At 39.0% G+C, this 24,283-nt stretch overlaps 1 protein-coding gene across 5 annotated transcripts in view; it reads right to left on the bottom strand.

Moving 5' to 3' along the window:
- ACVR1 (activin A receptor type 1) overlaps positions 1–24,283 on the bottom strand; it is a 140,373-nt gene that overhangs the window by 8,219 nt on the left and 107,871 nt on the right. For all 5 annotated transcript variants that reach the window (XM_037849957.1, XM_037849960.1, XM_037849959.1 and 2 more), the window contains 3 exons: positions 24,114–24,260; positions 15,224–15,499; positions 11,103–11,300 (listed from right to left, as the gene is read on the bottom strand). In XM_037849957.1, the coding sequence (XP_037705885.1) occupies positions 11,103–11,300; positions 15,224–15,499; positions 24,114–24,260 (621 nt within the window). The remainder of the gene's footprint in view (positions 1–11,102; positions 11,301–15,223; positions 15,500–24,113; positions 24,261–24,283) is intronic.

Genomic DNA, 24,283 nt, shown 5'->3' on the forward strand with positions numbered 1-24,283 from the left:
GGCATCTGATTATGGAAAATATCACGAAGGTGGTACATACAAATGAATCTTCAGAAAAATTCTTCCTGATGAGACAAGATTCAAAAAGGTATATCCAAAATTGAAAGCAGGGACTCAAACAGACACTTGTACACCAATATTCTTAGCCAAAGAGTGCTATTATTCACAATAGCCAAAAGATGGAGGCAACCCAAGAGTCCATCAAAGGAAGAATGGATAAACTAAACATGATATATATCCACAATGGGATATTACTCAGCCATAAAAAGGAATGAAGTCCTGACACATGCAACAACATGGATGAACCCTGAAGACACCATGTGGAATGAAATAAACCAGACACACACAAACACACACACAAAAGGATAAATATGGTATGATTTTGCTTATATGACATACCTAAAATAAGCACATTTCATAAAGACAGATAGTAAATTATGGGTTATGGGGGCCAGGGTGGGAGTGGAGAATGGGGAGTTAATGTTTAATAGGTACAGAGTTTCTGCATGGGGTGATGAAAAGGCTGGCATAATGGATGTTGGTAATGGTAGCACCATATTTTGAATGTAATTAATATCACTGAATTGTACAATTGAAAGTGGTTAAAATGGAAATCTTTGAACTATATAGGTTACTACAATAAAAGGTTTTGTTTTGGTCTTTAAAAAAAAAGGTATATCCAATATGTGTGTTACTTCTCTTAACATACTTCAGAGCAGCACTTCAAAGACTCCTCATGCCATGGCTCATATCGAAAAAGATAAAACAGATAAATGATGAGGCTGCATGCGGCAGAGGTGAAGACAGCCCAGGGGCTCTGGCTCCCACTTAACTCGCAGCCACAGGGTTACGAGGAGCAGAATCTCAGGATTTCTGGGACTCAACAGAAGTACACCCATCGGGAAGCCACTTGACTGCCCTCCTCTGTTCTGTATCTCCAAAGTAGGGACATGAAATTCCAGGAATCGGGGAAAATTCTTCCCTTCCACCCCACCTCCATATTCCTGCCCCTAACCACTTATAAGTAGGTATATGTCCAGAAGTTTTTTAAAAAAGAAAAAGCCCTGAAAGAAATTAATGAATATGAAAAATTTCCCTAATATAATTCTTCCCTTTGTTCAAACCTTAATATACTTAAAGTAATGAAGAGGAAACATATTGCATATTAAACTGTAAAGAAATAGGAGTTGTCATGGTTTCCACATACAAGCCCATTGTGCTTAGGACAGAGTTCCCTGGCAAGCTCAAGGATTAATTAAAAGAGGTTTTTCCAAAGTATTTGTGCCAAACACAAGATTATTCTAACAAGTATTCCCTGGTCCCACCCATGAAGGGTTACAGCTTAGTTAGCAAGGATTTTTCAATGAGATACAAATAATTTTGCTGCATTCTAATACTGGATTCCATCGCAGTATAATTGAAGCCTGTAACACAGTGAACAAGTGTCTGCCCACAAAGCCTTCCTGTGGCCAGTAAAGACAGGAAAGAAATGCAGTATCTAAGTGAAGCAGAAACAAACAAGGGTGGATGACAGTGACCTTCATTCATTTCTAGTGGAGAGGGAACCAATACTGACAGCTCCTGTTGAACACTTATATACACCAAGCATGCACTGGGCGCTTTGCATACATTATCTTATTCAATCATCATAACCCTCTAAAGTAGATACTATTATCAATATTTGTTGGATGATGAAACTGATGTAAGTGATGGAGTCCAAGGGGATGGCTCCAGAGCCTAGAATTTTAACCATGACATTTCACGGCCTCCCAGTGGTCTCAGGAGAAGCGCTGCATGGTGCCAGGGGGCACGTCCCTATGGACTTCACTGTGAATACAACAGCCCTGAGGAGAACCACAGTAAGGGGAGACAGAAGCACATCACAATAAGCCTGTGGTGACAACCAAACACAATAAAGGAACACCCTTGTCCTGTTTCTAAATGTGTTTGCCTGTTAATCTGGGTACGCTGGCTTTTAAAAATTCTGGTAGATATTTTATGGGAGCTTTAGCACCACATTTTCTAATCTCTGGATACTTTTAAGAATAACTGAGCTATTGACAATAGTGAAGTGTACCTGTCACATAAGTGATGAATTTATATGGCATTTAAATCAAAATGGAAACTTTAAATGTACTGAAGTAGACTGTGAGCTCCAGGGGTAACAGAGATTCATGCTGTGTGGATGATGCTTTAAGTCAGAGGTTCTCCGGAAGATGAACAATGAAGATGACTGTATTTAGCTTTTAAATCTATGAGCAGACAACTATAGTATTAGAACAACACAACTACAGAGTTTCTGCATGTAGAAATGCAAACAAGCCCTATCATCAAAGGTTGAGGTTCAGTAGACCTGAGACCCCAAGGAGGAAACATAAGCAAGAATGCTTGGGAGGGACTATTGAAGGTTTTCAATTAGACCAAAGCTAAATACCACAGGTCCACATTTGTGATGTACCCACTTATCTATTGAATCCTTTTGTCAAAGTTCTTTCCTCACACCATACTGAAGTCAGGTACCAAAACTAAAATTGTCTGCATAACAACAGAGGGAGGGAAAAAAGAAAGAAAATTGCCAGAGAAGTAGTGAAAATCTAGAAAGAAAAGCCAGGGCCCATGTATAAAATCTTAAAGGATAAATGGGCCCCCTACTAAGCTTGGAAGAGAGAGGAAATTTCACCTGAAGCATCAGAACACAATGGCATGGGTTGGACAGGCTCTGTCTGCATCCTAGGGCAGTTTCTATTTCCAGTCCTGGATGAGAATATTTAACATATTCCACCTTAATAAGGAAACTCAAGTATTTCTGGGGCCTGACACAGCAGCAGCACTGGGAATCTGTTAGAAAGGGAAATTCTCCACCCCACCCTAGACCTACTGAACCAGAATTTCTGGGATTGGACACTAGCAATCTGCATTTTAACAAGCCCTCAAGGTCATTCTGATACAAGCTCAAGTTTAAGAACTAGTGATATAAGCAAACCCCTACCTTAAGTTCATATAGAAAGCTCACATAGGAAAGGATTCGAGGAAATCATTTTCTCTCCTACCAATTCCAAATTCAGTGTCAAAGTAATCACAAAGAATAAAACCCTAAAGACACTATTGAGAAATTTTAGGACATGAAAATGAACTTAACACTCATTCCCTGTATTGAAACAGCATGAGGTTTATTATTAGTAGCAAATAAAGGTAAAATGCCAATAAAAATACAAAGTGCAACACTTTTACACTCATGGTTCACCTGAGGATCATATTGTTCCAAGAGAACTATCTGGTCATCAGTTTTTATAATGGATTCAGAAACTCAAAGGATGCATAATTATAATGACCTTCCTAATATAAGATATTTATACATTTAAGTGAGACACATTTTATATGCAATAATTTCAAAACTAAATGTTCTTTTAATGATAGTTCCTAAACATGTTAAGAGAGTGAAATAGGTACATCACACTCTTGGGTGAGGGGATATTGTAAATTACTACAGCTCTTACAGAAAGCAATTTGGCAATATGTTTCAAATCATAAAAATGTCCATACTGTTTGACCTACTAAGTCTACTTCTTTTCAGATTGAGAATTAATGCCCTAAAATCCACAATGGAAAGTACTGTGGGAAGAAGGCAGTGTGGGAAGTGCCAGGAACCAGTCCCTCCACCAAAATAACTATTGAACTGGCATGCACATAAGGCCACTCTGCCTCCTCTGGAACAGGGTGTGGGAGGCACAATGAGAGCACAGCAATGGCACCATGAGCTACTTCTATGGCTTTTTTTCTAACCCATGTAGTTTTATTGAGATATATTCACATACCATATGATCTGAGACAACTAATTTGAAACTCTGGCATCTAGGGGAATACTGTGCAGCATCCAGGAGGAATGGGAGGAAGAGCCTGGTTAAACTGCAATAAATACCAATAAATTTCACCCTCCCTGCAGCAGCTACCACCCCTCTCCCTCAACCTCGTGGCAGGTAGAGACCAGAGCTCAGGCTCCTGGAGCAGCTTGTTGCTGCCAGGCTGGGACATAAACTCCAAGGGTATGTGGTCTGACTGCAGACTTCCAACTTTGATTAGCTACTTCAGATATCTGGAGCCAGCTCTGGGTGGCCACTGTTCCAAACCCCACAGGCAAAGGCGGCAGAGGAATCTTAAAGACAGTAACCTTCCTCAAAACTATGGAACAGTTAAATGGCAAGAACTGAATTAAGAAAATACAGCTTCAAAAGCCATAGAAAAAACCCAACTCTGCAAATAAACTCACTACCCTCCCCACTACATGGGACATAACTCCCAGTGGTATAAGTTTCCATGGCAATGTGGGACATGACTCCCGGCGATGAGCCTGGGCCTGGCACTGTGGGGCTGAAATGCCTTCTTGACCAGAAGGGGGCAAAGGAATGGAACAAAATGAAGTTTCAGTGGCTGAGAGATTTCAAATGGAGTCAAGAGGTCATTCTGGAGGTTACTCTTATGCAAGCTTCAGCCAGATATTGCAAATTGCCACAGTATGCCAAGCCCCAGCCAAGAGTATTCCTAAAAACCCTAAAGAATATGCTGGGCTCTATCTAAGACTCTCTGAATGTTTTACCTAGTAAGTTTATTTTTTCAGAAACTTAGGACCTCCAGATTGCTCCTATGCCAGGTAAGCCCTGAAACCCAGAGGTACCAGTCTCTCCAAGAACATCAAGCAGGTTCATTCTTCTACCCCTAAAGGCCAACGCCCTTTCCAGCATGAAATTAAAATGGTCATTGCCCAGATATCCCTGAAGGTTGAGAGAGTGAGCAAAGAAGGGGGAGGAGGTACAACTGGGACGTTAGGATTTAACAAATGATTATGACTACTAACTCGTTATATAGATATTTCTTTTTAGTTTCTGGTGTATTAGAATAGTTAGAAGGAAATACCAGAAACAGTTGAGCTGTAATCCAGTAGCTCTGATCTTTGATAATGCTTATAGAGCTATATAGAAAAAAAAAAAAAAAATTGGTTGCCCATGTTTGTATAGATCTACTTCTGGACGTTTCATTCTGTTCCACTTATCTATATATCTTATCACTGACAATACTACACTTTCTTAGTTCTACCTTTTTTGTAAGTCTTAAAATTGGATAGAGTGCAGTATTAGGGGTCAATAAGGGGAGTGGGGGATGGTTTAGGGGTACGGGATATTTGAGGCCTTCTTTTTTCTTTTAATTTCTTTTTCTGGAGTAATGCAAATGTTCTAAAATTGGTCATGGTGAATACACAACTATGTGATGGAGACTGTGAACCACTGATTGTACACATAGGATAGATTGTATGGTATGTGAATCTATCTCAATAAAACTACATGGGGAAAAAAAGGCCATAGAAGTAGCTCATGGTGCCATTGCTGGCCCTTCCCAACACAGGGTGAAGCCAGCTTGTGCTCTCATTGTGCCTCCCACACCCTGTTCCAGAGGAGGCAGAGTGGCCTTATGTGCATACTAGGGTGCATGTATACCAGAGCCAATCTACTGGGTGGAAATCTAAGAGACCAAACCAGAAACATGACTGGGTTTGTCCTCCCAGAGTTTTTCATGAGGACAGAGAAGCCAGCTGCACTGGAACAGTGGGAGAAAGAATTAAGTTGAAGCAGCCTGAGCAAGGACTATCTGAGTTAAGTCACTCAAGAGAGTACCCAGGAGGTTCAGGTGGTCTATTTCAAAGGGAGTGCAGGGGAAATTCACTCAAACACCTATGAACTGTAAACAGGGAATTCTTAAGGCCTCTAGCAAGCCCAAGCCCAAGAGAAGAATCCATCTCCCTAGCTCTGGCCCCATACAAGCTCAGATAAGACAAAGAGGACCCTGTACTTCCCATTCACCTCCGGCTATCTTCTTGATAGGAGGACTAAGCTCTGAAGGGGACAACCAGCTAAAGCAGAGCCAATTTGCAAAGACAGTGAAAGATGCTTTTTGCCTTGGTTTGTTTCAATTAGCTCCTGGCATCCAAGAAAATCTCTCTTGCATCACTAGCTGAATACAAATTCAAGGAACAGACGGCACAAAGACTAAATCACAGAATTTAACAATTTAAAATATTAAAATGGACAGTGTGTGACATAAAATTACAAGAAAAATAAAGAAACAGTAAATAATGGCACCGCCAAAGGAACAAAATAAACAATGAAAAACCATAAACGAAGTGGACAGAATTTGGACTTATCAGAGACTTTAAAATAATGATTCTCAATATGCTCAGGGAGATAAAAACACAGAGAAAGAACTAAAGGATTTGAGAAAAACAGTGAACAACATAGACATTTCTCCAGAAAATACTGGAGTTGAAGAACACAGTTAACAGAAATGAAAAATTCCCTGGACTGCTTCAACAGTACATTGGAGGTGGCTGAAGAATCGGTGATCTCAAAGACAAGACAACTGAAATGATTAAAGATGAACAGCAGAAAGAAAAAAAGAATAAAAAAGAATGAACAGAGATTAAGAGACCTGTGGGCCATCAAGTGTCCCAATATACATATTAGTGGAGTCCCAGAAGGAGAAGAGACAGAAGGAATATTCAAAGAAATAATGGCAGAAAACTTCCCAAATTTAGTAAAAGACAGGATATGCACATTCAGGGAGCCCAGTAAATGCCAAAACAGGATAAACTCAAAGAGAATCACACCCAGACACATAGTAATCAAATTGTCCATTGCCAAGGACAAGGAGAGAGTACTGAAAGCTGTAAGAGAAGAGCAACAAGTTATGTACAAGGGAATCCCAATAAGACTAAGTGCTGATCAGAAACCATGGAGGCAAGAAGGTGGCGGTATGAAATATTTAAAATGCTGAAAGAATACAATTGCCAATCAAGATTAAATCTTGCAAACTTTCCTTAAAAATGAGGGAGATATTAAGGCATTCCCAGATAAACAACCGAGGGAGTTCATCACCACTAGACCTGCATTACAAGCAACGCTAAAGTGAGTTCTACAGACTGAAAGGAAAGGACACTAGGCAGTGGATCAAAGCAGCAAAAAGAAATAAAGACCTCCAGTAAAGGTAACCATATGGCCAATTTTAAATGCCAGTAGTATTGTACTGTATTGTGTTATATAACTCAACTTCTTACTTCTTACAGACACTAAAATGCAATGCATAAAAAATAATGATAAATTAATGGTTTTGGACATACAATAAACAAAGATCTAATTTATAACAAGAACCAAAAAAAAAAAAAGATGGGGGAACTGACAGGTACAAGAATAGTGTGTTTGCTATTGAAGATGAGTTGAATTATGACTATTACAGATTTAGGATGTTAAATTTTAACCCAATGGTAACCACAAAGAAAATACATGAAAAATATATTCAGAAAAAAATGAGAAGACTCTCAAAATGGTTCAATACAAAAATCAAATAAATATGGCATAATATCCCATTAATGTTTTAGATCCAGAAAATATAAAAGAAAAATAAAAAGGCAAACAACCCAATTAGAAAAATGGGCAAAAGACTTAAATAAACAAAAAGCACATAAAAATGTTCAACATCATTAGCTATTAGGGAAATGCAAATAAAAAACCACAATGAGATACCACTTCATACCCACTAGAATGACTACCATTCAAAAAAACAGAAAATTATAAGTGATGGCAAGGATGTGGAGAAATAGAAGCAAGGATTCATTGTTGGTAGGAATGTGAAATGGTGCAGCTACTGTAGAAACCATTTTTGTGGTTCCTCAGAAATTTAAGTATAAAATTACCACATGACCCAGCAATCCCACTTCTAGGTATATACCCAATAGAAGTGAAAGCGGGACTTGAACTGATACTTGCACACCATTGTTCATGGCGGCATTATTCACAATTGCCAAAATATAGAAGCGACCCAAGTGTCCATCAACCAATCAAAGAGTGAACAAAATGTAGTATATACATATGATGGACTAGTATTCAGTCATTATAAAGGAATGAAGGTCTGACACATGTGACAGCATAGACAAATCTGGAAGACATCCTGTTGAGTGAAATAAGCCAGACACAAAAGGGCAAATATTGTATGATCTCACTAATATGAGACAATTAGAGTAAGCAAATTCACAGACTCAGAAACTAGAATACCAGTTACCAGGGCCTGGGAAGGGGTTCGCTAAAAGAGAAGTTTTGGTAATGGACGGTGGTGATGGTAGCACAACATTGTGAACACATTTAACAGCACTGAATTATATATTTGGATGTGGTTAAAAGTGGAAATTTTAGGTTATATATGTTACTAGAATAAAAATTTAAAAACAAAAACATAGGGCTGCACAATACAAATATTGAACCCTATTGAAAATGATGGACTATAGTTATTAATACGATTATTAAATGTTCCTTCATGAATTGTAACTTGAATACCATACTTAGGAAGGTGTTATATCGGATCTCTGGACTTTCCACATGGTTTTCCTCTAAATCTGCAACTTCTCTAATAAAATATACATATAAAAGAATTCCTCAAATGAAAAAGTTATATGCACAAAGATTTGTATTATAAGCCTCAGATGGAGGAGACAGGATGTCTTACAATCTAGAAATGGGTACATTAATAAAATACCAGGTGACCATTTATATAAAAACAGACTATTTAACAGCCTAAAAATAACATATATGAAAAAGATGATATATAAATAAGTCTATACTATGGTTACAACTATGTCAAAAATACGTACATGGAGGCATTGTTAAGACAGAGAAAGGAATATGATTATTGGGACACTGGTGAAATTTCTCTTTTTTCCTTTCTATTCGTTTTTTTGTTTTGCCGGTAATAATAAAAATATTAATATTATTAATAACAGGTTTGCAAACAACCTTGAACACTTTTGGATTTCAGTTTAGATAGCTTATTTGTGGTTGTGTGTACGTGTGTGTGTGTATAGTATGCACACAGACAAGTGAATTTTCATGGGAGAAGGGGGAAAAGAGGCACAGAAGGGAAAATATCAAATTAGTCATTGCTGGGAAAGTAGCTGGTTTAAAATGAGACAAGATACCCTCTCCTCCCGCTACAAACCTCATCCTACACCGCAAAACAGAAGCTCAACCCACAAAATTTTAGAAATTAGCAAAAAGTCTAAATTATGAAAGGGAGATCAATAATTTTTTTAAAAAATTGCCAAACGTTCTCCTTGCCTCTACTCTTTGTAATTAAAAATAATAATGTTAAATTCGAGATATCAAATAATTACCATTTATTGAGCTGAATTTGTAAACTGATCACTTTTAACCTGAAACTGACAACGACTAATCACAGTTGATCTTTAAAGGCCATTTGAGTTTATACCTATGACACAGGGAACGGGTTTGCAACATGAGTTCTTTCTAAGCTCAAATCCCAAGTTTCTGCCAAGTTCAGCTTTCATCATGCAGGCCTGCCTGGCTCTGCTCCTTGTACACCCACAGCTGGACGTGCTACCGTCCTGGCCTTGGAATGTCAGCTTCCCCTTCATCTGGGGCAAGTTCCCCATCACACAGTTTCTTATGACTCCAGTCCTTCTACAAATTGTATGTTAAGATAAGCTAATTAGAATTTGATTTTCAGTTCCAGGACACTCAAAAATTATTGGTGGGTGTGGGAGGGGCGGGAAATAATGTTGATGTGCAATTTCAGACAAAGTTCAGAACTTTATAAATCTACAAAGCAATCTCTCTGTTGCAAACAATTCTCAAGGCACTTGAATGGCACAAACTGCAAGTCAATGGCCCCTAAAGATTGAGAAACAATTACCACGAAAATGTTCATGACTCCATCAAAAAAAAAAGTACTTTTTTAAAAAAGTGATCAAGTTACAATTCACACGTTTTTATGTTTAATCTCAAACACTTACTTTGATACCAAGAGGGATGTTCACATACACAAACACAAACACACACACATACACACACACACATACTCTGCTGTTAGGAACAAAAGCAACCCATGAAGGCAACCCAATTGTAATTATTGCCCACTTCCAGACACAAAAACTATTTTGTTATCCCAATTCCACTTTCCTCACAGAACCTCCAAATCTCTGGATGAATTATTCATGAAAATGATGATTGCCCCAAAAATCTCAATCCTAGGAAATGTCAGTAGGAGGTGGGATGGGGCACAGATGTTAGCAACTGCATGCATTACATCCTTAATACTTCAACTTCAGGAACCCAACAGGTAAGAGGAGGGTAAAAATGCAATATAACTTTTGAGAATGAATCTTAATCAAATATATGGCATTTTCTTCTGTTGTCTTGGAACAATTTCAGGCATTCTCTGTGAAATGAGATTTACAGTTGTGAAGACATAAACAAGTTTACTTAGTTGATTGAGGGGATTCTGCTATAAGGACCACCTTGTAGGTGGATAGAGCATGTACAATTTGAAAGTATACACTTAATGCTTCCAGAATACAATGTAAGTAAAATTCAGCATGTATTTATGATTTATTTGAGTACACAAATGATAAACATAAGAGTAGACTCTAGGGGGCAGAGGTTAAAAATGATTGAAAAATGCTTCCCTGACTGCTAGGGCAACACATTTCATAAAACTACTTATGAGCTCAGCACACACCACCTAGCCAGGGCTTCCTGAATTTAAATTTGAGTCATTCAGAATATACAGCCTGCTTCTGACAAGTGAGCAACTTCTGAGAATACAGCCTGAGCCTTTTCTCAATAATTCCAATTTATTGAGAAAATATCTAGTAAAAATATCTAAAATAGCAGAGTTCCTCTTTAGATTTACTTGCACATTCTCTTCATGTTACACCTCCCCAGTGGGAAGAGCAAAGAAAAAGGGAAGGTGGGAAGGTGGGAAGAGGGAAAGAATAGGAGGATGGAGGGAAGGAAGCAATGAAATACGACCCTTCAAAAGAAAAACAAGGAGTTAAGTAGTCTCTTCCAGAAATATTCAACTGTCATTTCCTCTTGTGTATCTAGAACATAATGCTATTATATTATACCTATCAGCCATAAATCAAATATGGATGCCTTTAACTTGCCAAGTAGGATTCAAGAAACAATCTGGACTTAAATATTCCCTTTTGCCCTTTTAAAGATGGCAGAATTAGAGGACCACATTACATTAGACCAGGTACCTACCATTGCTCACCATCCGCCTGGCCACTTCCCACAAGACGAGTCCGAAGGCCCAAATATCGACCCTTTTGTAAGAATCAAAACAATCCACTTGGATGGTTTCATCTAGAACTTCAGGGGCCATGTAGCGCTTGGTGCCCACACGGGGGTTGTTTCCCACATCAAGCTGATTGGTGCTCTGGGAATGTATGACAGCCAGGCCTACAAGGAAGAAGACAAGATAGTGGCATCAGCTCAACTTCCTTTCTCACAGGAGGTCAGTGAAGGACCTTAAAGCAACCCCAACCCAAAGCACCCTCTTGTGGTTTCCACGGTCGTTGTTGCTTTATACCCAGAATAATCTGTAACACCCTTTGTGATGACCTCTGGGGTGAGAGCAGGTAAAAGGACTAACGTCACAAGAAACATTCTGAATCTTTTAGGTTAACGTGAGAGTTCTAAGAGACACGAAGTTTGGGGTAAATGGCAGACCAATGCACCAAAACATTATGAGGCCAGAGTTTCAAGTCCCCAGAAAAATCAGTTTCCTATGTTAAATGTGAGCCCCAAAGTGGCTTAACAAGAAGTATATAAGCTCCCAAACTCCACCTCAGCTCCCATTAGTCTCCAAACAAAAATTTCAAACAATGTGAGAAAAATTTGAGGTAATTTATCACTACATAAAGTGCAAATGGCTACAGGCATCCACCCTTAGAGGAAGAGCTGCTCATCCGAGCATAAGGCCAGCCAGACCCACAGGACTTTCCCAGAGTCACAGGAACAGGCAAAATTAACCTGGACCTCAATTCAAAGCACAACTCCCAAGTTAAATGGCTTTGAAGCACTTTCTTAAACCATGACTAATTTCAGAATTTCTCAGTCAATTAGATAGACATGGCATTATTCACAGGCCAGCAGGGATAGACAGACACATACATGATTCACTTACTGATGCATATGCACACCAAGTGAAAATGATTCCTATGACACTCGATAGGATGAAATGTGTCAAATTAGGACAAGCAGCCCCTTTAGACCTCAGCAACCCAATGATCCCTAAGGAATCACTTAAGCCACCTACAGAGACTGCTTGTCCTCTCAATCCATGGCTTTGAATTTATGCAACACTGGCTCCATATAATAGCAGGGAGGTAACACATATGTTATCTCAGCCTTAATAATTAGCACAGATATTGATAACTTCATTCAATAAATTAGACTGGTTGTGCTGTCTTTATTTTTATAATCAATCCTGAAATTCTATGACTACTCTGAACATTTCCTGTATACATATATGCCCCACCACCATTTCCAGAACCAAAGTGTGTCAAAATACCAGAATATAAAGAAGGTACACTTTAAATGAAATATGAAGATACCAACTATCGTGGTTTTAAAATATGCCTATAAGTTCTTTGAAACTCCTCCCTACAAAAGATGAAGCTTAAATTTCCTCCCTTTGAGTGTGGACTGGACCATCAAAAAGACATGAAGAAAATGATGGTTTTATTTCCAAATTAGGACATAATAGGCATTATGGCTTCCTGTCTGCTCTGTCTCGGCTCACTCATCATGTTATAAGGACACTCAAGCAGCCTTGTGGAGAAGCCCATATGGCAAGGAAATGAGGCCTCCTGCCTAAAGCCATGTAAAGAAGCCATCTTGGAAGTCCACTTCAGATGACTACAACCCCCAGGAGACCTTGGGCCACAGCTAAGCCTTTCTAAGATTCCAGACCCTGAAGGACTGTGTGAAATAGTAAATTTTTGTCATTTTTAGCTGTTAAGTTTTAGAGGTAACATATTACATATTAATAGATAACTAATTACTAATTACCAAATGCAATGTGGGAACCTTGACTGAATTCTTGTCCGAAACAAAAAGGAAAATTCACATATGTAAATTAAATGAAATTAGAGAATTATCATTAATTTCTAGATGTGATAAAGAAACTGTGACCATGTGGGAGAATGGACTTTTTAGAGGATGCATTTTGAAGTACGGGGGAAACATTTTGAAGTGTGTGTGATGCCTGCAACAATTTTCAAAATGTTTAGCAAACATATACACACAAACATATATAGAAAAAACAAACATGGCAAAATCGTAACAACTGTTGAATTTAGATGTTGGGTAATGAGTAATCACTATACTATTCTTTCCACCTTTCTGTATGTTTGGCTTCTGTTATAGTAAAAAGAAAAATAAATGGGATAGTGGCCTTTTTGCAGTATTAATAATAGAACACTATTTCTAATTAATGATCCTTAATGTCACTTTACAAGTGAAAAAGTACATAATAAATCATGGACCTGTAGGTGCCATCTCCTATACTATGCATCTACCCCCTGAATAAATGACTCCTTAACACAGATTTCTATGCCAACCCATGGTCCAGTTGAAAGCCTGGAGGCCAGAAGAGAACTAGGTGTAGAATTAATTAGATGGACTTACTGAAAAGCTGCCCACGTTACCAACCCCACCACATCTCATAAACCAAAGCCAATAGCTGCCTCAATTGGTCCATCCTCCTTGGTCCACTGGATGATTCCAGTAACTACCATTTCAGGGCTTATTATTTGCCAGGCAGTCACAATAATTTCTAAATCTGGTAAGAACCCTGTGAGGCAGGCATAATTGTTTTTTAGTCATATGAGTAACATTATTGTGAAATTTTCAAACAATACAGAAGTATACTGTACAGAATCAAACATTTAAGTCCCCTTACATTATGCCCCCTGCCCTTGCACTGAGTGTAAGCACTGTCAGCACTGTGGTAAGGTATGCAAATTAGGATATCTGCAAAGAAGTACAGGGTGAATAATTTAAAAATTCAGGATTCTAACCCAAATCACTCTGGCTCTCAAAGCCATGGCACTGACTCCTATAGTACAACTACAACTGCTCCCCAAAAGCTTTAGGGCCATGCCCTTCCAATGCTTATCCTAAATATTTCCCCCTCACATAAAGAAACATTGTAAAATCATTTCTCAATATGAAAGCAAAGACTTTAAAGGATCAGATAAATCTTCCTGACATGTCAAATCCCTTACGTTTAAAAACAAACAAAAATGAACCTATCATTTACATACTTAAAGCTAATGATGTCTAAACTTTTATCAGTCTAACAATAATTACAATGATATTAATATAATATAAATTATTTTTACTCAAGTATTTTACTCAAGTATTTTTACTCAAGTACTCTCAATGGTTCAATGAAATGAATAACCAATATTTTAATTTGGTTCTCATTAGCACAAATTTTTGGCAAATATTCTGGGAGTCTTAGATAAAAATGGTTTCATACAAAATAACACTACAAACTATACTTAGAATGCAATTAAAGCTACACTGAGCATCACCCCAACACCATAAGAATGAGATTTCCCAACAGGGCAAAGGACAAATTCGTTTGACAGTCTTCTTCTTTTTTATTTGATAATTTTGCCTTACTTTCAGAAGGACATACAAGCAAGGCAAGAAAATATGGTTTCAGAAGTCATGTTTATGAGAAACTCATTCCATAAGTTATTCAATTGTGTGTACTTACTCCATGTAATCATATACCTACTCTTGTGAAATAGGAATGCAACTAACTGTATTGGTTGCCTCTGAAGATGGAGTATGGCAGGAACTGACTGAGCCAACATGAGGTGACTTTCTGGGGTAATGGGAAGATTTTCATTCAGATAGGGATTTGGGTTATACAGCAATTACCAAGACTCAGAGAATGCACACTTAAGATCTGTGTGTATTTCATGATATATAAATTTAATCTGCAAAGAGAAAAAGTAAGCAAAGAATGAACTTTTAATTAATGACATCCTGCCTTGCAAGCTGATGTCTTGAGGGAAAAGTATTCTTTTGTCTGTAATCTACCTTGAAATTAACAAAAAAAATAAGATGGATTGATGGATAGGGAATGGGTAAGTATATGATAAAACTTAAGAACAGTAAAATATTAATGGTAGAATCTAGGTTGTGGGTATACAGTTGTACACTGTAATGTTCTTTCAACTTTTCTGCAAGTCTGAAAATATTTATAACAAAATGTCAGGAAAATGGGGTGGGGGGATGCAACTTGGCTAAACATTGGAGTGCTATAAAAGTAAAAACAGTAAAATGTATTTTAAAAAATTTACCCAAATCTGCTATGCAACACTGTCCATTCTTCTTAACCAGGATGTTTTTGCTCTTTAAATCTCGATGGGCAATGGCTGCTTTCCCTTGGGTCCCAAATATCTCAATGTGCAAATGTGCAAGACCACTAGCTATGGACAGCACTATTCGAAGGCAGCTAACCGTATCCAGAGTAGTAAGCTGAAGATAGTCGTACAACGATCCCATTTCATGATAATGTGTAATTAACCACAACTGGGTACTGGAGTGCCTTGATGTCATGTCTGAAGCAATGAAACCTGGAGAGAGCAAGAACAAAATTAATACACATATGAGAATTCCACATAACCTTTATACCTAGAAATAGTGACCTATACAGTAGACATCATCTATAATATAAAATAAGTAAACTAACCAACTATCAGGAAAAGTTTACAGAGGCACCAACAGAGAATAATGGGATTTATTCCTTAAAAGGACACTGCTACAATCATTCAACCCTTCTTTAAAGCATAGGAAGGACCAGGCCCATAGTGATTGTGCGATTCAAGATGGACACATCATGTTCTGCAGCCAGAACACTGGAGGTCCATTGAAGGAGCAGGGACCAAATCACCGCAAGGCCGAGTGGGGAGAGACGGATGAGGTCTCAGCACGAGAGGTCTTCTGCCTCTTACCCATCAGGGAACTGTGGCCATTCCAGGGGTTTTTAGCAGGAGGGGGTTTAGCAGGAGGGGCTTCAAACGTGGCCACCTCTCCTAATCCTCCCAGCTGTAGGGCCCTTCCTTTCCTCTTGGGCCTCCCTGGAGCATCTCTTACTGCCACATTGGCCTCTTTTCAACCTATCTTTCATATCAAAGAGATCAGTTTAAAATAATAATTTAAATAAATGGCCAAGCCCTTCTGCCTAGTGGGTTCTGTTCAGTAGGATTAGGTTGGCTCGGAGGCCTCTCTCAGACAGGTTGCAGGTGGGCAGGCTCAGGTGGACGTGGTGGTTCTGCTATGGGTCAGGGGCTCCCTCAGGCTCCTGCCTCATCACACTGGCCTTGGCCTTCACGGTCTGGAGAGAAGACGACCCACATCTCCCTTAGACAACACGAGGTGGAAGACCAGAAGTAGAAACCCATGTAAATATAAATATTTTAGAATTTTTGTTTACCTACACAAAAAGACCCCAATTGCAAGTCCACAACTCAGGGAGTTCACTCCCCATCCAGGTCAAGGAAAATGAACTGAACCCAATCCACATTCCGCTCTGTGCACCTTCAGTCATTGCCCTCCAAGGTCAACCAACTTTCCTGATTCTCACCCACAGACAGGTTTCCCTGCTTCTGAGCTTCCTAGCAATAGAACCATCACGGTCGTCTCCTTTGTACTGACTTGTTTTGCTCAGAAGCACCTTTGGGAGTTCAATCCATGTGAGGCCTGAAACAGCAGTTCACTGATTTTCAGTGCTGCGTTGTCATCCAGGATATGATGTCATCGCCTTCTAATGCATCCCAGCTTTCAGGGACAGTCGGGTCATTTCCAATTTTGGGCTATTAAAATAATGCTGGTTTGGACATTCTTTTACATGTTTTTTGCTGAAATGTGAAGTAATTTCCATTGGACAGTCCTTGGAATGGATTCACTCATCTTTTTTAGACACTGCCAAGTAGTTTCCCAGAAGGTTGATTACTAACTTTTGTTATTAAGAACAGTATGTGACCCAACATCATGGGACCCAACATCATGGGACCCAACATCATGGGACCCAACATCATGGGACCCAACATCATGGGACTGAGAACATCTTCTTGACCAAAAGGGGGATGCGAAATGAAATGAAATAAAGTTTCAGTGGGTGACAGATTTCAAATGGAGTTGAGAGGTCACTCTGGTGGACATTCTTATGCACTATACAGAGAACACCTCTCAGGTTTTAATGTACTGGAATAGCTAGAAGTAAAAACCTGAAACTATCAAACTCCAACCCAGTAGCCTTGACTCTTGAAGACGATTGTATAACAGTGTAGCTCACTAGGGGTGACAGTGTGATTGTGAAAACCTTGTGGATCACACTCCCTTTATCCAGTGTATGGATGGATAAGTAGAAAAATGGGGACAAAAACTAAATGAAATATAGGATGTGTAAGGGGGGGATGATTCAGGTGTTCTTTTTTACTTTTATTTTTTATTCTTATTTTTATTCTTTCTGGTATAAGGAAAATGTTCAAAAATAGATTGGGGTGATGAATGCACAACTGCATGATGGTACTGTGAACAGCTGATTGTACACCATGAATGATTGTATGATATGTGAATGTATCTCAATAAAACTGAATTTAATTTAAAAAAAAAAAAAAAAAAAAAGGACACTGCTAATGAATATGAAAGTTTCATATTCATTTCCATACAAGAGAAGCTTTAAAAAATATTCTATATTGCATTAAGATTCAGACAGAAACAACAGAAATAATATCTTTGTGCTCACATATGACAGTATCAAGCTCTTCGTCATGTTGATATTCTAAACACAGATCATTCGTCAACCACCCAAAAACAGCACAGACTCAGAACCTTGAGACCTAGATTGTAGTCCTGACTGCCTGTAATCTGCTATGTATTAGCAGGCAATTCCTTTAAGCTCTCTAGTCTAGTCTAGTCTGCTCAGATGTAAAATAGAGGGTGAGTCTGGATTAAATGACTCATTCATCAAATAATAAAGGAAGGAATCAATTAAATTAATGAATTCCTATGATGTTCTTTGTCAATCATACAAAAAAAAAAAAACAAAAGAAAATCACACACACACCAATATGACAGTGTCTGCTGGCTAGAAAAGAACACAGAAGATACAAAAATGAAAAAAAATTACAATATAATGTGATAAGTTCTCTGACTGTGCCATCTGCAAATAGCAGTATGTGCCTAGAATAGGCAATTATAATAATTCATATTACATGTAATAGGTCTCCACCAAGAAATGGCAGTCGAACGGGTCTTGAAGAGAAATGAGAAGCTACCAGAAGTGGAGAAAGAGATAGAAAGAGATTTTTCTAGACACTCCGAAAGGGACTTGTGAGCACACTGAAAGAACTCTAGAACAGTGGCACTGCCTATCCTATCCAATAAATTGCAACATGTATGCTTGCCTTTTCTGCAACAGAGGTACCTCACAAGCTTTATTCTTAACGTATGAACCAAGATGGAAAATGAAGTTTGGGAATTATAAACAGAACAGCAAATTAAAAAAAAAAAAAAGAAAAGAAAAAGAAAAAAAAATGAAAGACAAAGAGATGGCTTGAGGAAGAATTAAATGACTTGTGAAAGAGTTGGATAAAAGGAAGGCATAAAAAAAATGCCTTATAGCTAGTTACCTAGTACTTCATATAAAATTTATGTCACTGTCACATATAATTTCTCATTCGATTTTTCTCAGCAGACCAGTAAGCTAGACATCACATTCATTTTTCAGATAATAAAACTGCAGCTGGGAGATGTTAAGTGACTGGCCAAAGACCACATAGCTATTAAGTTTCTACCAACTTAAAGAGGGCACTAGGTGTTCAAGAACACCACACATTGCACAGAAAGGCTCTGGAAGCAAAGAAAGGTCTCCAATTTGATTGTCATCAATAACAATAACAAGAGTAGCAGGTAATAATCACTGAGTACTATCTATGAGTTAGGCACAGTCCAAGCACTTTATATTTATCCTCCAACAACCACAGGAAATAGGGAGAGTACACCACTGTTAGATGAGGTGAGTAGTAGTGCCAGCCAGTCTGCTCTAGAACCCATACTCTTACCCACTGTACCACACTGCCCAATCTCAAACAAGCTGGCTTCTCCTCAGGGGAAAACATCTTGACATATGCACCTATGGGACATCTGCGAAACAAACTGAATAGCAAACACAGCACCTTGCTCCTGCCTCTTTCTCCCACCTTCCTCCTCTGGACCAAGTTCCATGGCCAGCCCCTGTCACTCCTCCCTCCTTCCCTGTTCTCCAATCTGTCTTTGTCTTCCCTGAGTTGTTTCTCCGGGAGCCCTTAGCTACCAGTAAGACAAATCAAAAATATGTATTTAAATAGTATTCTTATTAGCTACAGTTACTGGAGAAAATGTTCCTGTTTTATAATTTTAAAACCAAATAATATTAATCTTTAGTCTCAAAAATAAATATCCCAAACTATAAAAGCCCCACTCAAAACAAGCTAAAGAACCGGTATATCTGTGTAGCCTCTACCAATTTCTGCCCCCAAGGGTGAGCAGCCGCTGATTAAATAAATAAATAATAAACAAATTAATGGTCATTCTCTCACCTTCCCTAAATCCTCCAGGTCTTAGAGAAGGATTTGTCTTTCCTGTTAACTAGACCGTCAAGAAAAATAACTTTTAAACAAGCAGAATTTTTTTAACTGTTTCTCAAATGTGAATCACATAACTATACTTGCTTTGAAATTATCAGAGCACTTTTATGGGATATTTGCATTTGAGTCAAAGTGCTCTGCCATTGGTAGAGGCTGAACAGGGGCTAGAAGTTGGAATGCCAGCACGGCCACTGGATGTGTTCATAAAAAGGGGAGAAAAGTGATTAGGGAGGAAACCTCTTATTTAACAGTCAAAACTATCCTCCCAGACTCCTCAAGACTTGAAATAAAATCCAAAATCATAAGTAATGCAGTCACTGCCCGTTGTGAGCCTCTAATTGGTGTCTTTCCCAAGAACCTGACACTGGGCAACTTTGCCAGCTGAGGGGTGAGGACCTTGTACTGCAGGGCACAGAGATCTGGAGAGCCAGACCCTGGAGCCCACTACCTGGGTTCATGTACTAGCTCTACCATCCCCTAGACTGGGTGACCTTGGGCAAGTCACTTTAAAATCTCAGTGCCTCCGTTTCCTCATTTGTAAAGCATCTCACAGGGTTATTGGGAAAGTAAAAAAGTTAGTACATGTAAGTGCTTAATACGATGCTTAACACACAGTAAATGTTTCTATATACTAGAAACATAGCAGGCTGCTGGTAAATTTTTAAATAGCCCAGGGCTTGGTTAAATTCACAACAATTTGTAATTTAATGTCTTGTGTGAGTATCCTCATTTATTTCCAATTTGTCTTGAGAAATTGACTGATTAAACAGTGAGTTTTTGAGATTATAAAACAAAATTTTAGAGTGGAATTCTTATATTAACTCACACTTGGTTTTCGTTATTAGAAAAAAAAGAATGCTCAGGAAGTTAAAACTTCAGCCCAAAGTCACACACTGAGCCTCAGAAGATGCTGAGAGTAAAAACCAGTTTCCCAAACTCCCAGAGAACTGTGCCTGCCACCACATTACAGACTCCCATCACTCACTTATCCGTTAACTTCTACCCCAGACACAGCAGAAGGAAGAGCTGAAATTCAAACTAGCCCATTTGAAAGATAGTGTCTTACAGGTTTAATTAGAGGGAAAACAATGAGGGCCCAGAGTTGTGTGCGTGTGTGTATACACACACACACACACACACACACACACACACACACACATCTTAATTATGTATTTTGGAGGGGGCTATAGTTAGCAATCCTCAATGGTGGGGGGAAATCATGATCTGATATTCAAAACACAATATGCTCTTTTGATTGCAAGAAAAGAAAATGATCACAGAAAACCTTAAAGTCTGCAAGCAGAAAACTGGCAGTGCAGGAAAAGAAGTTTAACAAAAAAAGTTGTGCATTTCTATCATCTTTCTCAACTAAAAAAGGACTGCAGGGTAAGATAAATCCATGTGGCTGTGATTATAATGAGGGCAAAAGATCTTGTGAATTTCAGAATTTACATAAATCATTAGGTAATAAGAAATGTCCTATGTGATCACACTAAAGGAACATAATTTATGTTACATGAATCACATTGCACAGGTAACATTCAAGTTTCCCATGTGATTAAATCCAATCTCAGAAATACTCACTGGGCACCTAGCACGTGCGGAAATCATTCCTGGCCTCGGTGTGCAGTGGAGAGGCATCACAAGTCCTTTGTGCATGCAAAGTGGCTATTTGCATAGCATAGCAATATCTAGAGCATTTTGCCCAAGGAGCCTGTGAGCCCCATGTGTATGACAGGGGTTGCGTGATGTGCCCTTCCTTCGGTGAGTCTCAGTTCCCACATGCTTCTGCCCATTAAGGGTAAGTCCACTGTCTCCAGGTGAGCATTGCTTGTACATCACAGTTGCCAACACAACCAAGTCTTATTAATCTGTTGTTTAACCTCCGTCTGTTCCAGCATCTGAGGAAAAACTAGGTCAGGCTGATCTTCCTGAAAAACAATGTGCCTATGCCAAAAGTTGTGCCTTCCAGAGAGACACTCAAGGGCAATTATGACTATAGATGAGTTTTCACCTCTTGCCCTGACTCTAGAAACCAAGAAGCAGCTCCACTATTGCAAGACCATCTTGCAGGTTACAGCACAGGGTACAGAACTGTGGTGGAGAGTTAGACTGCCTGGATGTGATTCTCAGCTCCATTATTTAACCTCCTGAGTGATTATATCCTCTCTGTATCTCAGTTAAAGCTGGGAAAATAAGAGTACCTGCCTTCCTATGGCTGTGGAGATGACTCAAGAAGGAACTGCACATACAGCACTTAAAGCAGAGCTCACTGCATAGTAACTATCCATCAATATTGCTGCTGTTATTGCTCTCACTATTGTTACACAAATGCATCTACATGCAACACAAAGCAGTGTGTTTGATAAATTACAGTAGAAGAACAAAGGGAGAGACTGCAGGAGAACACAATTAATGCCACTGGGAGAAACTGGAAGGGAACCGAGGTTTTGATGGAGGAGGAGGGGTGGTTGGAGGGTGGGATGGACAATGGGAACAAAGGGATAGAGATGTAAATATTTATGGCATTCCCAAGGAAAGGGAAAATACTGAAAATAACTGCACATGAGAATATTTGTACATGAAGCTTAAGAGACTCCTTAGAACCCAAAAACAGGGATCCTTGAATGCCAGGCCAGAAATCACAAATGCGGTTGGCAGTGTGGGAGTCATCGAGGCACTCTGCACAGAGGAAATCTCTGTTCCCCGTGGAAGGTAACTCAGTGTGGAGAGGTGGATTGGAAAGCGGATATCAACAGCAGGAATACAAGTGAGCATTATTAGTGAGACGAGGGCCTAAGGAGCAAGGGAAAGGGAGAAACTGAGACAATTCTGAGATGGAACAAACCACCATGCTGTTGAAACAAAGCTTTGGACAATTGTTGTCCCAGTATTGCAGACAACTTATTCAGATTTAAATACTAAATTGGCAGTATGGGAATATAAATAAATTCTGGCAATGGCCTTCCTATAAGCCAGACCTAATCCAATAGCCATAAAATGGCCAAAAGAAAAAAACTCCCTACAGTCAAATTTTATATCCACTATTGAAGAAGCACTCCAGAAGCATTCATCACCCATCTATTAATATAACCACATTTAGAGAAAATTTTTTAAAATGCAGAAGTCTGTGGGCCCAAGGAATATTCTCACTCATTAGATTACCATAGCAGTATTTCAATGGACATTTCTCATATTTCACAAATGTTCCTAAGCTTCAGTTTCTAAATTAGAACACATGCTAAATCCCTCCGTAAATCTGGGCTTTAAAAAACGATGCTTCATTTGAGGGAATGTGCATTTAATTATGATATCCCTGGGAGCTGTGAATCTCTAGGAAACAGTCCAAAGAGCTTTCCTATTTTGATTCAAGGAATAAATATTCAAAAGGGTGGAGTAAGTAGAACAACCAATGAGGCCCTGAAGTGAACAACATGGGGCAAATTTTTGTTGTTTAAATAACGATCTGCAGATGTAGGAATAAGAATTAGCCACAACCTTTGATGGGTTGAGCCCTCTACCATAAGTTTTACCCTTGGGAAGACGGTTGCTGCAAAGGAGAGGCTAGGCCTCCCTGTATTTGTGCCTAAGAGTCTCCTCCTGAATGCCTCTTTGTTGCTCAGATGTGGCCCTCTCTCTCTGGCTAAGCCAACTTGAAAGGTGAAATCACTGCCCTCCCCCCTACGTGGGATCAGACACCCAGGGAAGTGAATCTCCCTGGCAACGTGGAATATGACTCCCGGGGAGGAATGTAGACCCGGCATCGTGGGATGGAGAACATCTTCTTGACCAAAAGGGGGATGTGAAAGGAAATGAAATAAGCTTCAGTGGCAGAGAGATTCCAAAACGAGCCGAGAGATCACTCTGGTGGGCACTCTTACGCACACTTTAGACAACCTTTTTTAGGTTCTAAAGAATTGGGGTAGCTGGTGGTGGATACCTGAAACTATTAAACTACAACCCAGAACCCATGAATCTCGAAGACAGTTGTATAAAAATGTAGCTTATGGGGGGTGACAGTGGGATTGGGAATGCCATAAGGACCAAACTCCACTTTGTCTAGTTTATGGATGGATGTGTAGAAAAGTAGGGGAAGCAAACAAACAGACAAAGGTACCTAGTGTTCTTTTTTACTTCAATTGCTCTTTTTCACTCTAATTATTATTCTTGTTATTTTTGTGTGTGTGCTAATGAAGGTGTCAGGGATTGATTTAGGTGATGAATGTACAACTATGTAATGGTACTGTAAACAATCGAAAGTACAATTTGTTTTGTATGACTGTGTGGTATGTGAATATATCTCAATAAAATGATGATTAAAAAAAAAAAAAAAAAAAAAAAAGAATTAGCCACAACCATTTCCTTTTCACCATCCAGAGACTCCTAAAACTAAACTTATTTGCAGATTCAAGTAAGAAACTGGTGTTAAAAAGAAAACTAAACAGTATGTATATATGCTGGTAATTCCTATGTGACTTTTCCTGAGAGACTCTCAAAATTCATGTTCATCTGCAAAAAGGCAGATGACTATTTCTATCTAGATGCAATTAATACTTACCTAAAATATTTTCGTGCCTCAGCATCACCGTATTGTACAATTCTGTTTCTCTGAACCATGACTTCTCATCCCGGGAAGAGAAAATCTTCACGGCAACATTTTCCCCTTGCCAGCTGCCCCTCCACACCTCTCCATACCTGCCTTTCCCTATGGAAAGCAAAACAGAGGGG

Source organism: Choloepus didactylus, chromosome 9 (assembly GCF_015220235.1).
Source record: "Choloepus didactylus isolate mChoDid1 chromosome 9, mChoDid1.pri, whole genome shotgun sequence".
NCBI classification, from domain to species: domain Eukaryota; kingdom Metazoa; phylum Chordata; class Mammalia; order Pilosa; family Megalonychidae; genus Choloepus; species Choloepus didactylus.